General features: G+C 48.1%; 1 protein-coding gene across 2 annotated transcripts in view; it reads left to right on the plus strand.

Moving 5' to 3' along the window:
* The window catches only part of LOC119972795 (transient receptor potential cation channel subfamily A member 1-like), a 181,522-nt gene that overhangs the window by 72,823 nt on the left and 90,899 nt on the right, over positions 1–17,800 (plus strand). For both annotated transcript variants that reach the window (XM_038810203.1, XM_038810204.1), the window contains exons 8-11: positions 1,347–1,440; positions 10,244–10,269; positions 12,584–12,675; positions 14,978–15,086. In XM_038810203.1, coding sequence (XP_038666131.1) covers positions 1,347–1,440; positions 10,244–10,269; positions 12,584–12,675; positions 14,978–15,086 — 321 coding nt within the window. The remainder of the gene's footprint in view (positions 1–1,346; positions 1,441–10,243; positions 10,270–12,583; positions 12,676–14,977; positions 15,087–17,800) is intronic.

The raw sequence follows: 17,800 nt of genomic DNA on the forward strand, positions 1-17,800 counted from the left end.
CCCCTTCCCTAGATGCCCATGTCCAGTAGGCCCTCTAGCAGTGGTTGTTGTGGTGGTCGTGGGTATGTCTTCATTTTCCTGCGTAAGAGGTTTTTGACCTGCATGTATCTTAGTTCATTCCCACTCGCCCCGTCAGCTGGAACTTCTCCATTAGTTCCTCGAGTGTTGTCAATCTGTTATCTGTGTAGATGTCCCTAACTGTCAGCGTGCCCCATCCTGTCTCCACCTTTTGAAGGTAGCATCCATTGTCATGACAGACTCCCATTTGAAGTACAGAGTTAAAACGATAGAACTCCCAATGCTCGACTTGTTGTTGACACCTCATGTAGGTCACTTTTCCAACGGGATGCTCACTCCATCTCCTCTTCCTCCTCCTGGACTCTTGTGATTATGAGGTCTTCCCATGTACACCTCCCTTATCTGGCCTGTACTATGGCCTCTTCACTTACATCATCTGCTTCCTCAACCTCATCGTTGTCATTCCCTTTGAGGTCCTCTTCATTGGAGGAAACTGGCAACTCCTCTACCTCATCATCAGCAAATTTGTCCCTCCTTTGCAGCACCAGGTTGTGTAGCATGCAGCAAGCCACAATGATCCGTGACACCCGCTGGGGAGTGTACTAGAATGCTCCAGCAGATCTATCCATTCATTGGAATCACATCTTCAGCACCCCTATGGTGTGTGGCATTAGTCTCATTTTACCTTCGCTCTGCAGGAGTCTGAGAACACTGCCCTCGAGCCAGCCCTGGATACCGTGTGGTCGCTCAAAGATCTCCAGGATCTGTGATCTATTCAAGATACATGAGTCATGGGCGCTTCAGGATATCTGGCACAAATCTGCAGGATTTGCATGTTATGGTCGTTTACCATCTGTACATTTAGGTAGTTTATGTATTGTACTGCCTGCTGCCAGGGAGCTTTGATAGCCACATGAGTACAGTCAAAGGCACCCTGCACCTGTGGAAACCGGGAAATTTAATCTTGGACCAGAACTCTGGCATCCTGGTGTGTTTGATCTCTGTTAAAGTTAATGTAATTTGTAGCCTTGACAAAAAGGGCATCTTACCTCATATATGTGTGGGGATGCCTGAGAAATCCCCATTCTAGCCCTGTAAGGAACCAGTGGCTTAGAGGTTGAGCTGTTACTCCAAAATTCCTAACCCTCTGATTTTTTGAAGAAATTACAAATGTATCTAACTGTGCAGCTTCTGGGTCAAAGGTCAGGACAAGTTTAAGAACTATAATTGTGATCGAATGAAGTTATCTTGAACTTTCATGCTGGATGATTTTGTTCAAATCTACATATTAATTTTATATCCTGATTTTTTTCAATTATTCTCCTCAGGCATATAATGCACTAAACCAGCTCCACCTTATTGATCATTCAAACAAAATACAGTTTTTTTACCTCAAGTACCTGGAACCGGATATGCATAAAGGTGGGATTTATTTTTATATGTGAAATGCCGTAGATGAGTTCATGTTTAATTCAGGAGGTAAATTGATTGTCTGTTTCAATTTGGTAGAACTACTGGGTGGAAACAGTGGACCGGATTCTCTGTTCCAGCGGCTAAGTCCCAAGGTCGGGAACTCGCCCCATCGGGGGCAGAGCATCGTGGGAGGTCCAACCGATGACATGCCAACACCATTGCAAAGGTGTGCGGTCCGCGACGCAATTATGCCACTTCTGAGGGTGCAGAGCATGTCAGACTGCCATCAAACCGGCGGTGCCCCCGATTTGTGCATCTGAATGGATTCTCAGCCCGATCACCAATTATGATATCAGCGTCGGGCAACGGAGAATCCCGCGCATTGTGTTTGGGTAAAAACATACCACCCCAAACCTGCTCTTTATCCAGCAGATTAGTCAACTTTGAAAGGACAATTGTTGGACAACTGGATTTCATCCTGAATCAGGTGGAAAGTCAATTTAAAATGCATTGCGCATGCTCACTATAGTATCAGCTAGAGTTGTAATGGTGCTCAGAATATATGTTTGAAGTTAGGTTGCGTGGCTGGCAAGAACAGGCATGCTCCTCCAGGCTTCGGAAAAACAAACTGCTGCCATCCTGAATTCCTCCATCCTGGGAGTGTTTTCCTTGCCCCTGGACCTCTCTTCTTGGGCAGGATTCTCCGACCCCCCGCCGGGTCAGAGAATCGCCCGGGGCCGGTGTCAATCCCGCCCCCGCCGTGTCCCGAGATTCGGTGGGGGCGGGAATCGTGCTCCGCCGGTCGGCAGGACCCCCGCAGCGATTCTCCGGCCCGCAATGGGCCGAAGTCCTGCCGCTGACTAGCCTCTCCTGCCGGCGTGGATTAAACCACCTCTCATACCGGCGGGATTGGCGGCGCTAGCGGGCGCCGGGGTCCTGGGAGGGGGCGCGGGGCGATCTGACCCCGGGGGGTGCCCCCAAGGTGGCCTCACCCGCGATCGGGGCCCACCCATTGGCGGGTGGGCCTGTGCCGTGGGGGCACTCTTTTTCTTCCGCCATGGCGGAGATGGAAGAGACCCCCTCCCATGCGCATGCGCCGGTATGACGTCAGCAGCCGCTGACTCTCCGGCAGAAAACCAGTTGCCCAGGGCACCATTAAATACAAGGGCCGGGATTCTCCCCTACCCGGTGGGGCAGGGGGTCCTGGCGTGTTGGAGTGGCGTGAACCACTCTGGCGTCGGGCCGCCCCAAAGGTGCGGAACTCTCCGCACCTTTAGGGGCCAAGCCCTCACGCTTCTGGGATATGGGATGTTGGGCGGGGGCAGTGTTGGAGGATGCCATGGGGCGGGGCCCCCAGGACACTTGAACGTTCCATGTGGAGTCACTCCCAGAGAGGTGGCAGGGAACAGGACCAGAAGTATGAGGTTGACTTGAATGACAGCCTACTCAGTGAGCCGCTCCCCCCGATATGTTGCCTTCCACAGTGCGCCCCTACCCCCAACAGTGAGTGGCACAAGGCCTGTGATGTGGGGAGATCTATTGTCACCACTCGTCCTTGTCAATAGGGATACCGGTGGCTGCTGCCACTCATGTCAGCGATAGGCTCTGTGGCCCATGTCCTATTTCCTCCAGTGGGGTCTACTGTGGGTGTGCTCGTTGGGTGGACAAAGTGTTAACCTGCTAGCGGAGGGGCGCTTGTTTGTGTGGTTGGGAAGGTGACCTTGTGCCACCAATTGCCACCATGCTTAGAGGCCTGTGTGTGGGCAGGCACTACAAATGGGGGTGAGGGAGGGAAGTGTGTGTCTGCTGGAAGCTGACCTGCAGTTTGATGTGTGTCCTGGGTGTGACACACAAGTTGTGACAACCTAACTGGGGGCTGGATGGATGGGAGCAGGGGCAGGGTGGGCAGGCAGGTCTTGGAGAATGCTGGTGGTCCTGAGGGATGAGCTAGCTGATAGTGTCACTGGTGAGGCCTCTGCCCTGAAAGGGGCAGCGTGCCAGGGAGCTGTCAAATGCCATGGTGTTATCATTCCATTTCATTTTAGCTGTCTTTTACCTTTTATTTATTTCTTGTCTTTCTTTATATATATATATTCCCCCATCTTATCCCCCCTTACCTTCTCTTCCCTTTGTTCCCCCTTCTCCCCTTTTTCTCATTTTACCTCTCTCCCACCAATGTCCCCCCCCCCCCCCCGCAGCTACATCTGTCACAGCTTACCCTCCGATTTTAGTTTCTCTGCTATTTGGCTTTTCACACCATTTATTCTCCCTCGGGACTGACTATTAGCACTCTTTTCTCTTGGTTTCTGTCTCATGACTCATCTTTCATCCCCTCACCCAACAGTATAAATATGTCCCACTTTCGAATCCGTTTAGATTTGACAAAGGGTCATCTGGACTCGAAACATTAGCTCTTTTCTCTCACTAGACGTGCTGAGATTTTCCAGCATTTTCGCTTTTGGCGCCATGGTGCATGTGTCCTTTGCTTGCAGTGAGCTCTGCTATTCCCCTGCTTCCCCTGCAGTGGGGCTGAGCTTCTGATGAGTGAACTAAGGAGTGGCAGCACCTGGCGGGCCACTGATTGAGCTTGGCCACGCCCACCCCATTGATGATACATTTGGGGTCTGAGGGTTTCCAGAGGGGAAGCCTGGATGGGCTCCCAAATGACCTGAGGCTCTCTAAACACTTGCAGGACAGAGTAAGCAGTAAGCAGAGTGAACAGCCAGGGGCCTGTAACTTGTACCAAAGGGATGTATTTAAAACAAATACTGCAGCAATGGCGGCTTGAGCCAGGCCATAGATAGAATTTCATAGAATTTACAGTGCAGAAGGAGGCCATTTGCCCCATCGAGTCTGCACCGGCTCTTGGAAAGAGCACCCTACCCAAGGACCACACCTTCACCCTATCCCCATAACCCAGTAACCCCACCCAACACTAAGGGCAATTTTGGCCACTATGGGAAATTTAGCATGGCCAATCCACCTAACCCGCACATCTTTGGACTGTGGGAGGAAACCGGAGCACCCGGAGGAAACCCACACAGACACGGGAAGAATGTGCAGACTCTGCCGGGAATCGAACCTAGGACCCTGGAGCTGTGAAGCAATTGTGCTATCCACAATGCTACCATGATGCCCCATCTCTCGAGGGGGACACCCAAATACACGATGTGTCACCAGGTTGTCCCATGCTACTCCCCCTGGCCCAGGCAGCCACCCCCAGCAAGTCTGACAACTTTGAAGACTTCTTAAAAGTTTACTTACCTTCACTCCTCAGCAACCATAGTATCCAGACCTCGTTTGTAAATACTTGCACTAATTCGCGCCCGCTTGATTTCCACCTGACAGCGGCAGAGCATCATGGAAAGGCGGACCACACTGTGCCCAAACCGCTAATCACTTTTAAATGCATGCAGATGGCAGATTTGCATGTCCCCACCATCACAGGGTGCAAACCTTGTTTTTGCTGCCAGGGAGGGACTGGGGAATGGCACCGGAACTGGTGCCAGGCGCAAGCCTCGATTTTAGAAGCACGGCTCATTCTCCGGCCAATCTTGATTTGCGTTTCTGGCATCGCGAGGTGGAGAATCTAGCCCATTCTGTCCCTGCTCTCATAATGTTCCGCTCACAAATGTTGACTTTCTTATTTTTATATCAGCTATTATTTCATTGTACTGTTCCTAACCTCACTTGTCACTAAATTTTAACATTAAAGCCGGTACCCAAATCAGATTCAACCACTGTATCAAGTATAATCATATTTTATAAAAGCAAAATGCTGCAGATTTTGGAAATCTGAAATAAAAACAGAAAATGTGGATAAACTCAGCAGGTCTGGCAGCATCTGTGAATAACTCTGTTTCTCTGTCCAGAGATACTGCTAGGCCAGCTGAGTTTATCCAGCATTTTCTGTTTTTATAAGCAGACATTAGATTGTTTCTGGATCCAATCGATGTTTGTTGTCTATTTCCTTGAAGCTCCACACTGGTAATGCCAAACTGTCTTGTGTTCAAATAAATTCACTTCATGAACTTCAGGGAATCTTCTAGCAGCAGATTCTAACACTGATTCTCATGCTGTCTATTGACACTGCTAAATTAAAGCAATAGTTAATGCAAGTCTGACAGCCAAGTTAAATTTTAAATTAATGTGAAGCACAATGGTACAGTGGTTAGCACTGCTGCCTCATAGCGCCGACAACCTGGGTTCGATCTCGGCCCAGGTCAATGTCTGTGTGGAGTTTGCACATTCTCCCTGTGTCTGCGTGGGTCTCACTCCCACAACCCAAAAAGATGTGCAGGGTAGGTGAATTGGCTATGCTAAATTGCCCTTTAATTGGAAAGAAAAGAATTGGGTACTCTAAATTTAAAAAAAAAGTATCAAATTATGTCATCAACAATATATACTGAATCCTAAAGCCATTTGGGCTTGATTGGATCCAACAACTAGCAGAGCAACGCCCTGTCGGTGCTAGTTAGAAACAATCTATTATGTATAAACATTAATCACCACTGATTTTCAAATGTGCATTATCAAGCTATATTCTGCTAGCACAGTCCAAAACCAGCTCACCGCTGAAGCATTTGATCAGCTTACATGGTAGTCTGACATATTTAACTTCAATTTGCACAGTGCTTCAAAATGGTGACACTCTGGCATGGCCCCCTAAACACAATGGGCATACATTAGTGAGGACATACATTCCTCACTACCTCTGACTTGGCAGCGATCAAACTAGTTCTGGGTCAACCTTCAGATTGTAGGCAACTTAAAGACTCTTTTCTATTAATTCTTTTCATTTCTTTGGCAATGTTCTGATTCCAAAACGGATTTCTCGAGAATGGCAAGGGCTTAACTTGAGTGAATTTGAATCTGAGCAGTTGGTGTGGTTTGTCCAATTCTCTTTGTTTTCGTAAAGCCTTGACACTTCATCCTGAGAAAGAAATTTAAAATCCTCCAGAGACAACTGGGAATTCGAGTTTGATAGCAACATTGAAGGGTATGAGCCTTCAATCCTTCCTAAGGCACTGCTTCACTGCACAATTCTTCCTAAGTCACTGCTTCACTGCACAATCCTTCCTAAGGCACTGCTTCACTGCACAATTCTTCCTAAGCCACTGCTTCACTGCACAATCCTTCCTAAGCCACTGCTTCACTGCACAATCCTTCCTAAGGCACTGCTTCACTGCACAATCCTTCCTAAAGCACTGCTTCACTGCACAATCCTTCCTAAGGCACTGCTTCACTGCACAATCCTTCCTAAAGCACTGCTTCACTGCACAATCCTTCCTAAGGCACTGCTTCACTGCACAATCCTTCCTAAAGCACTGCTTCACTGCACAATCCTTCCTAAGGCACAGCTTCACTGCACAATCATTCCTAAGGCACTGCTTCACTGCACAATCATTCCTAAGCCACTGCTTCACTGCACACTCCTTCCTAAGGCACTGCTTCACTGCACAATCATTCCTAAGGCACTGCTTCACTGCACAATCCTTCCTAAGGCACTGCTTCACTGCACAATCATTCCTAAGCCACTGCTTCACTGCACAATCCTTCCTAAGGCACTGCTTCACTGCACAATCCTTCCTAAGGCACTGCTTCACTGCACAATCATTCCCAAGGCACTGCTTCACTGCACAATCCTTCCTAAGGCACTGCTTCACTGCACAATCCTTCCTAAGGCACTACTTCACTGCACAATTTTTCAATGTGTTTAATTCTGGAGTTTCACAGAGCTACAAAGTGTTTTTTTGGACATTACTGCTTGGAGGATAGAGGGTGGGATTCTCCGTCGACCAACGCCAAAATCAGGAAAGGCAATTGGGCGGAAAATTGGTCTTGATGCCGAAATCGTGGCCGGCGCCAGGTTCATGCCAAATCGCGATTCTCCTGCGTCTTGACAGCCGCGTCAATGCATTTGCATGCCATTAGCTGGCTGACCTGGTATTCTCTGGGGCCTCCACCACCCTCCGTCTCCACTGAGGGGGGGGGGGGGGGGGGGGGAATTCCTGACAGTGATGTTGTGCTTGGTCTTCTATGCCTGGGAAGGAGACACCACATGAGGCTCAAGCATGCCACCAGTGCCTGTCATTCAAGGACCTGTCAGATCGGGCATGCCGTCAAAAACTCCGGCTGAGCAGGACGACAGTGCGACACATCTGCCAGATCATGGGGAAACCGGCACTGCAATTCTCTTTGTTTTCGTAAAGCCTTGACACTTCATCCTCCAGAGACAACTGGGAATTCGAGTTTGATAGCAACATTGAAGGGTATGAGCCTTCAATCCTTCCAGAGGGGGGAGGACCTCCACTCCTGGTGGCCCTGGTGGTCAAGATGACGGTCACCTTGAACTTCTACGGCACGGGGTCATTCCAGGCGTCGAGTGGGGACCTGTCCAGCAGCTTACAGAGCTCAGAGCACAGGTGCATCCGTGCGCCACATTGGTCCTATATGCCCGGTTGGCACAATACATTAATTTCAGGGTGGACCAAGTCCATCAGGATGCCCAGGCAGCGGGGTTCGCCACCATTAGATGTCCTCCATATAGTTCTCTTTGAATTTGGTCTCTGCAGCGTACTGAGTGTTGTTAATGTCATTTCAAAGATAATGGTGTTTAAGTTGAAAATATTTAAAGTGTGTGTGTCCCTTTAAGAAGTCAGAAGATTTCAAAGTGGCACCACAGAAGATTTGCATGCTTCCAACTTTCGACGTGAGTTTTATAATAGCAGGGCCAGGCAGGAGAAGGATAAAGCTACAAAATTACCGTGACTTGGATCAGAACTATGAACCAGTACAGTGGTGTTGGCTTACCATGGATAAGGTCTGGGTAGGGATGGCAGAGGTCTTGCTGGCCGGTGAGCCAAAATTTTTGTGAGACATTCAGGCTTTCATTTTAACAGGGGTTTCTGTGTGTTTGATGATTTATTTTTCTTTTGTTGTGCTCCAGACTTGGGAACCATGCCAAATTGGAGGTTGGGCTAGCAACAAATGTGCCTGACTGAAGAAATAGTTTAGGCTTCCCTAGAACATTAAAAAGATTGTGGGCGGGATTCTCCGTCGGTGGGATCCTTCGCTTCGCTACAGTGCACTCACGCCTATGCATTTCCATATAGTGTGAGGGTGGCCACAATGGGAAAATCCCATTGCCTGGCAGGAGGATCCTGCTGCCGGTGGGGGCGAGCCACACCAGAAAACGGGTCAGGCAGGACGGAGAATCCAATGTTGTATCTCACCCTGCAGGCTGTTGGCTCTGCTTTGTTGATCCACAGGGATCCAGTGAAGACTTTAGCTTGAGCTTAACGTCTGCCCTTTGGAACCATTGACCGCTGAGCCAACTCTGAAGATCTGTCTTGGTTAAATCTGATATTTAATGTGTAATTTACAGTTAATAATTAACAGTAATTTGCCTACCAATCCTCGTTTAACTTATGTTAATTCTGGGTTTTAGAATATAGGTTATCTAAGAATTTTTGTTTGCTCTGTTTAATTCTTGCATAGTAAATATTATTTTGGTTTCAATCATGGAATCGTGTGTCTTCATTCTTTCAGTAAATAACTAGGATTTCAGATTTCTTTAAGTAAAAACTTAATGAGTGGCATTGCAATGTTTGTTCTCATAACCCTTATCTGGAGGTATTTTGAGCTTACTTCCATGGTTTGTAATAAAATAAGAAATTCCTGTAAGGAGGACAACCCAAGTTTTTACGTCAATACAAAACATTTTTCCCCATATACAAGTAACTTTTAAAATAAATTTGGAGTACTCAATTTTTTTTTTCCAATCCACCTACCCTGCACATCTTGGTTTGTGGTGGTGAAACACACACAGACACGGGAAGAATGTGCAAACTCCACACGGGAGGTGAACCCAGGTCCTCAGTGCGTAGGCAGTAGTGCTAACCACTGTACCACATGCCGCCCCCTATACAAGTAACTTAAGATTTACTTAACTCCGAGGAAAATATAACTATAATCATCAAAATTAATGGGACTAATTGACAGCCTGGATATTAAATATGCTGGGTTGAGTGCACAAAATAAAATCTAGTAGGGATAACTATGCGTCTCTTACAGAACCTAATATCCCTTTCTTTAAAATCAATGGAATTTTGTACCATCTGAGTTTCACACATTGTAATATCACAATCATGTATTGGTGCACATCAAGTTTCTTTTTTTAAAAATTTAGAATACCCAATTCATTTTTTCCAATTAAGGGGCAATTTAGCGTGGCCAATCCGGCTAGCCTGCACACCTTTGGGTTGTGGGGGCGAAACCCACGCAAACACGGGGAGAATGTGCAAACTCCACACGGACAGTGACCCAGAGCCGTGATCGAACCTGGGACTTCGGTGCCGTGAGGCTGCAGGGCTAACCCACTGCGCCACCGTGCTAAACAACTAGCCAAGAATGGTTTTCGATCCATCGACCTCTGGGTAATGGGCCCAGCACACTTCCGCTGCGCCACTCTGCTCGCGGGTGCACATCAAGTTTCTACACAATGTGACATTATCCAGATTATTATTTCTTTTGTTGATAAATATTAGCCATGACACTGGGGAGAACTGTTCAAAATAGTGCCAATTGACCTTTCACATTCACTTGACATGGCACATGGGACCTTGGTGCTGTACTGGGATAGTCAAGATTTTATGTTCCAGTCTCTGGACCCGCAAACTTCACACTCCGAATCCAGAGCATTGCCACTGCAGCAATGCTCAGTTTTCACTGGAACAAATAGAAATTAAAATTTGGTGTAATAAATTAAAATCAGTTTTGATATATTTAATGCTTGTGTTTTTGCCTACAGGACAAGAATCAAACAGAAATAAAACAGTACGTATTTTTTTGGAGGGAAATAGCACTCATTTCAAGACTGCAACTACAGTTTGGACGAGTGTATTCTACCTAGCCTTAAAAAATATTTAAAGTAACTAAGTAGTAGCCTGCATAACAATATTTTTAACTCAATTATTTCAAAACTAGATTTTTAAATAATATTTCACTGTTCTATAATTGCTTAATTTAAAAAATATATTTTAATTCTCATTTTCCACATTTTCATCAAATATACACCCAACAAAAGATAATCAACAATAACAAATACAATAGCAATCCCCCGACCAACAACCTCTTGATTATACAAACCCCTGCATCCCAAATACAAAACAAGAAAGAAAAAGAGAATCCACGGTCATCCCATACATGGTAACCAATAAACCATAAACTCAACACCCCCATCTAATATTTGATGGCATCCAATTCTTGAAAGTGCATGATAAACATTGCCTATGAATTGTAGAACCCCTCCATCCTCCCCCTCAGCTCTAGCTTCACCTCTTGAGCATTAAAAATTCCATCAGGTCCCCCCCGCCACTCCGAGCCGCAGGGAGGAGAAGCTGCCCTCCACCCCAACAGGACCCGCCTTCGGGCAATCAGCGAGGCGAAGGCTAAGACATCCGTCCCCGCACCCGCCTCCAGCCCAGGCTGGTCCGATACCCCAAATATGGCTTCTAGGGGCCCTGGTTCTAACCTAACGCACCATCCCCGAGATTACCTTAAAGATCTCCCTCCAATACCCCTCCAGTTTCAGACAGGACCAAAACATGTGAAAATGGTTTGCGGGGCTCATCCCACAGTGCTCACACACATCCTCCACCCACTCAAAGAGTCGGCTCATCCTCGTCCTTGTGAGGTGCGCCCTATATACCACATTCAACTGTATCAGCCCCAACCTCACACACAAGATTGAGGCATTCACCCTCCGGAGCACCTCACACCACAGCCCTTCCTCCATACCCTCCCCCAACTCTTCCTCCCACTTTGCTTTAATCCTCTCCAATGATGCCTTGTCCTCCCCTAGAATCCTCCCTTGGATCGCCGACACCACCACCCTCTCAATTCTCCCTGCCGTCAATATCTTCTCCAACAATGTGGAGGCCAGCACTATCGGGAAGTTCCTTTCTGGCGAAATCTCAGACCTGCAGATATCTAAATATCTCCCCTACCTCCAGTCCATATTTCTCCCCCAACTCCTCCAATCTCACAAAACGACTCCCCTGAAACAAACCCTTTAATAACCTAACTCCCCTTTCCTCCCATCTGCGAAAACTCCCATCCCCCTTCCCTGGCTCAAACCTATGGTTCCCCCTAATTGGCATCTCTATTGACCCTGCCCACAACTTAAAGTGCTTCCTCAACTGCCTCTCGATCTTCAAAGTCGCCACCACCACCGGACAGTTGCTTAAATTAATGAATTAATTTAAAACATTTCAGTGTAACAAAGAAAATTGAAAATTAGTGCAATACGAAAGACAATATTTCCTTGCTGTTTAACATATTTCCAGCACATTATAGAGGCAATTTAAATTTTTATCCTGGAAAAATTGTGAGGAAGCCTTTCTTTCATAAAATTGCTTCCTCCTCAAGATATCAAGTGCCTTAATATACTTATATTATCAGGAGTGCCAGTGGCACTGGAACTCTGGGTGTCTCACTTTCATATCCCCAGTGCATTTAAAGTGACTTAGACTGAAATTTATAGGCAGCACAAGTCATATAAGGATCTTACTGTGGAGATAAATATAAGATGAGTGCATTTCACCAAAGAAGCACTAGTATGGTACTATCACCTATTGCATGCAAGAGCACCTGTAACCTCACTCACCAGTTAACATTGAAGGTAACCACTGCATTCAAACGTTATGCCATAGCCATCAATGTTTGTATTAGGCCATGAAATGATCCTGAAACTACTGTTAACAATGCAGCCTCTGTAGTGGTTGGCCTCTGCTTACTACTGCCTCTCTCTGAGGGAACAAGTCAGTTGGCAGATGAGGCATTAGCCTGACAGCTGGCTGCCACATTCATGCCTAGCTGAGAGGTGAAGAAATGACCAACAATCTTGTCTGAATAAACCCTTAGTTCCAATTGGGATTGCAAACCTGCTGTTGGTTTCTCTCAAGGTGATCCACTCGCCTCTCTCAGTTTTCCAGCAGAACATTCAAACTTTTGTAATTAGAGTGGGTTTGTTTGATCATTTGCCCTTGCTGAACTTGCATAGCTGCTTTTCAATGCACCAAAGACGCTTAGATAAGGGGAGCCTAGCTGTAAAAGAATTGCTTACAAAACATTCTTGTTTTTTTAATAGCTTGAGCTGATAGTGAAGTACCAAATATTTGACATCTTAAAACATCCTGTAATTCAATACTACATTGATCTGAAGTGGGAAAAATATGGATTGTAAGTAAATATTATGCTTTCTTGTTAATTATCATTATAATGGTGAAGGATTTCCACTTCTCTGCTCTCGATTCTAAGATTCAGACCAGGCAACATCCTGGTAAACCTCCTCTGCACCCTCTCCAAAGCCTCCACTTCCTTCTGGTGGTGTGGCAACCAGAATTGTGCGTAATATTCCAAGTGCAGCCTTACCAAGGTTTTATACAACTATAGCATGACTTGTCAGTTTTTATACGCGATGCCCCGTCCAATGAAGTCAAGCATCCCAAATGCTTTCTTGATTATCTTGTCCACTTGTGTTGCCGCTTTCAAAGATATGTGGACCTGCACGCCCAGATCTCTCGACTTTCTATATTCCTAAGCTTTGCCACTTACAGTATATTTTCTCTCTATGTTAGACCTACCAAAATGCATAACTTCACATTTGTCTGGATTAAACTTCATTTGCCATTTCCGTGCCAAGTCTCCAACCTATTTATGTCCTGCTGTATCCTCTGACAATCCTCAACACTATCTGCCACTCCACCAACGTTGGTGTCACCAACTTGCTAATGAGACCAGCTACATTTTCCTCTGAATTGTTTACAAACAAGAGGTCCCAGCAGATTTCTGTGGAACGGCACTAGTCACAACATTCCATTCAGAAAAACACCCTTCTACTGCTATCCTTTGCCTTCTGTGACCGAGCCAGTTCTGTATCCATCTTACCACCTCACCCCTGATCCCGTGTGACTTCACTTTTTGTACCAGTCTGCCATGAGGCACTTTGTCAAAGGCTTTATTGAAGTCCATGTAAACAACATCCACCGCCCTTCTCTCATCAGTCATCTTTACCTCCTCAAAAAACTCAATCAAGTTATTGAGACACAACCTCCCCTTCACAAAGTCACAGCACGACCTGCAATGTTCATCTCCTTCCCAGCAATGTTCACCGCTCTCCCAGTAACGTTGATCTCCCTCCGAGCTCATCTCTAGGCTGGAGAGTACTCACCCCCTCCCACACTTACTCTACCTCTCGACTCACCTTCTGGAATCCCTGGCCAATGCCAGAATCCCCAGCCAATGCCAGAAGAGTCAAGATTGTTGAGGAGTGTGGGATGCGGGTTGAGAATTTTTGTGAGGTGAAAGCACAAGTGAACACTGTTAAGGGGTGAGAGAGAGGGAGTGATTGTCATTGGCTGTGAAGAAGGAGGTGAACATATCGGGCGGTGAGGGTGGGTTTTGAGCATTGTTGAGGTGGGGAGTTTCACACCGTCAATGGGGGGAGGCTCTGCAGTGCTGTATATTTAAAACAGTCTAAGTCAATGAACGGAAGACAGACCTTAAGGGGAATGGCTGCACTGGAATTGTGATCGCCACTTGGCCTCCTGACTCTATCCCTGAATCTCTGCTGCGCTGACATTGGTTAGCACTGCTGCCTCACAGCGACAAGGACCCGGGTTCGATCCTGGAACCGTGTTTCTGTCCGTATGGAGTTTGCACATTCTCACCCCCGCAACCCAAAGATGTGCAGGGTAGGTGGATTGGCCACGCTAAATTGCCCCTTCATTGGAAACATTTGAAAAAAGATGTTCGACAGGCAGGGGTTGGAGAATTATAGCTAAAGTGAGGTTTACGACTCTTGATTGCTATCCAATGACTCCTGTTGGAAGTATAGTTGTGGGCATCAAATGAGAACAGCAGTGAATCATAGAATCCCATAGAATTGCAGAAGGAGGTAATTCAGTCCATCGAGTCTGCAAAAGAGCACCCTACCAAGGCCCACTCCCCCCACTCTATCCCCACCTAACCTTTGGGCAGTCTAAGGTGGCCAATCCACCTCACCTGTACATCTTTGGACTGTGGGAGGAAACTGGAGCACTCAGAGGAAACCCACGCAGACACGGGGAGAATGTGCAAACTCCACACAGGCAGGGACCCAAGGCTGGAATTGAACGCGGGTCCCATTGTCAAGGCTTACATATGATGAATCATTACTTGGACAAAGTACCAAAGGATATCTGAAACTCCTGGAATGGAATAAAGAAGCTAAGAATTAAAAAAGTAATCATCTGCCACAATTCAGGCATAAATTTCCCTGAATGTAATGCAGATAACGTTAAATTAAACTGGGAATTCAAAGCGTCACAAACGCTTGACAGATAAAATAGGCATGGTCTGTATGATCACACGAAAAATTTAAGTAATCAAATTATATGTATGAAATAGACAGTGTCAGTAGTCACATTTTGGCTAAATTATACCTCTTTTGTTAAACTGAATAATACACAAGGGCTCTAATCATTTTAAAATCAATTTTCAGTTTTGGAGCCTGCGTGAATTTGCTGCTAAAGTTTTTGTTTATCATCACTTGGACTATCTTCTTGACAGTAGTAGATTGGGCGTTGAGGCACATTTACCGTTTCCCCAAGGTAAAATTTAAGTGAATTGAGAATGTCACAAAATCACCATTTGTTTACTGTGATTGTTTTGTGCATTATCTCTATTTATTTGTTGATGGTTTTCATTAATATGAATAAACCTAATGATGAACTTTCATTGACTTTGAAGGTAAATTACGGAATATTGATCCACAAATTGCTTTTACATTTAACAATTTAGAGTATCCCCTAGTACGTGTAGCCAGTCATTTTCCAATTATTTGAATGACAAAGCACAGCAACATTAGATATTTTAAATCTATCTCTTGTACAAAGACCAGACGTTGTCTGGTGCAGTGGACAGCCTCTCTGTCTTTGAACCAGAAGCTTTGGGTTTGTGTCCCACATCAGGGCTTGAATGACGAAGGAATATGCATTTGTTATATGGCTAAACAGGGGCGAAATTCTCTGACCCCCAGCAGGGTCGGAGAATCGCCTGGGGCCGCCAAAAATCCCGCCCCCGCCGTGGCAGAGATTCTCCGCCACCCGGGAAGTGGCGGTGGCAGGAATCTTGCCACTCCAATCGGCGAGGCCGAAGTCCCGCCGCTGGGAGGCCTCTCCCGCCGCCGAGGTTTGAACCACCTTTGTAACGGCGGGATCAGCGGCGCGAGCGGGCCCCGGGGTCCTGGGGGCGGCGGGAGGCGATCGAACCCCGGGGGTGCCCCCACGGTGGCCTGGCCCGTGATCGGGGCCCCCCGCTCAGACTCCGGGCCAGTGCCCTGGGTGCACTCTTTCTCCTTCCGCGGCCGCCACGGCCTCCGCCATGGCGGAAGCGGAAGAGAAACCCACATCGCGCATGCGCCGGTGGTGACGTCAGCGTCAGCTGGCCACTGACGTCACTGCCGGCGCATGCGCCGACCGGCGAAAGCCTTTCGGCCAGCCCCGCTGCCGGGGGCGCCGGTTTTTTGCGCCAGTCTTCTGGTGCCAACCGCTCCGGCACGGGGCTAGCCCCCAAAGGTGGGGAGAATTCCCCACCTTTGGGGAGGCCCGACCCCGGAGTGGTTGGCGCCACTCCCCTACGCTGGGACCCCCGTCACACCGGGTAGGGGAGAATCCCGCCCTATGTTGAGTATCAACCTGCAAATCCCTCCAATTCATGCCAAAGGCCGGCGGAGGAGCCTAAATAATTCCTGGTCACTCATGTGATGGAAAGAACTTTGGAGCCTCTATCATCAGTATCCATAGCTATAACATGCACGTGAAAGTGCACGTTGCAACAAAAATTCAGGCTCGCTCTGAACACTGTACTGTATGGCGAAAGTGACTGTCCATGTATCAAAGATTATTTTTGTGCTTTTAGAAGCAATTTTGATAGAGACTTGTTATGGTAATAAATGTTTCAGTTAGGCAATGCAGTAAAAACACCAATTGAACCAGTTAGTGCGGTGGGAAGAGAAAGAAGACAAGTCATGCTGTATATCCAAATAATACAATTATTGTCAGAATATACACCAGTATATCATGGTGCAGACACATACTGATGGACACACACAGGGACCAATCAACAGGCACAAACACGGCAGCCAATCACCAGTTAGAACACATGCACTATAAAGGCAGAGGGCATCACTTTTCCCGCAGATTCTGGATGCTGCCTCTCAGAAGCACAAGAGCTCATCAAGTATAGTACAGACTCACGCCACGTGCTGAGAGATTCAACTGGTTCGGACAGGTCTCTAGTTAAACTAGCTTCGTGTAAAGCCACAGGGCGCGATTCTCCGCACTCACGCCGGTTCGGAGAATAGCGGGCCGCGCATATTTTCACGGCAACGCCGGTCCGACGCCCTCCCGCTATTCTCCGAACCCCGCACAAACTACACGTCGGCATTCCCGGCAAAGGCCTCGAAAGACCCCCCGACATGACCAGAAGCCCGACTTATTGGCCCCCCGCTATTCTCCGGCCCGGATGGGCCGAAGTCCCGACGTCCTCACGCCATGTTTTCACGCCAGCCAACACACCTGCTTTTCAAGTTCGTCAACCAGTCGTGCTGGCTGACGAGAGCTTCGAGTAGGTCAGCGCACCGCTCAGTGCACAGCTGGAGTCTGGCCACAACGGGGAAGGCATCCCCGAGAACGGGAGGGGGTCCAGAGCGGGGGGGAGTGTGGGAGATGGAGGGGGGAGTGTGGGAGACTTAGGGGGGGAGTGTGGGAGACTGAGGGGGGGTGTGGGAGACTGAGGGGGGAGTGTGGGAGACTGAGGGGGGGAGTGTAGGAGACGGAGGGGGGAGTGGGGGAGACGGAGGGGGGGAGACGGAGGAGGGAGTGGGGGAGACGGAGGGGGGAGTGGGGGAGACTGAGGGGGGAGTGTGGGAGACGGATGGGGGGGAGTGGGGGAGACGGAGGGGGGAGTGGGGGAGACTGAGGGGGGAGTGGGGGAGACTGAGGGGGGAGAGTGGGAGACTGAGGGGGGAGTGTGAGAGATGGAGGGGGGAGTGGGGGAGACGGAGGGGGGGAGTGGGGGAGATGGAGGGGGGAGTGGGGGAGACGGAGGGGGGGAGTGGGGGAGACGGAGGGGGGGAGTGGGGGAGACGGAGGGGGGAGTGTGGGAGACGGAGGGGGGGAGACTGAGGGGGGAGTGGGAGATGGAGGGGGGAGTGGGGGAGACGGGGAGGGGAGTGGGGGAGACGGAGGGGGGAGTGTGGGAGACGGAGGGGGGGGAGACTGAGGGGGGAGTGGGGGAGACTGAGGGGGGAGTGGGGGAGACA

This window comes from Scyliorhinus canicula, chromosome 10 (assembly GCF_902713615.1).
Source record: "Scyliorhinus canicula chromosome 10, sScyCan1.1, whole genome shotgun sequence".
NCBI lineage: Eukaryota > Metazoa > Chordata > Chondrichthyes > Carcharhiniformes > Scyliorhinidae > Scyliorhinus > Scyliorhinus canicula.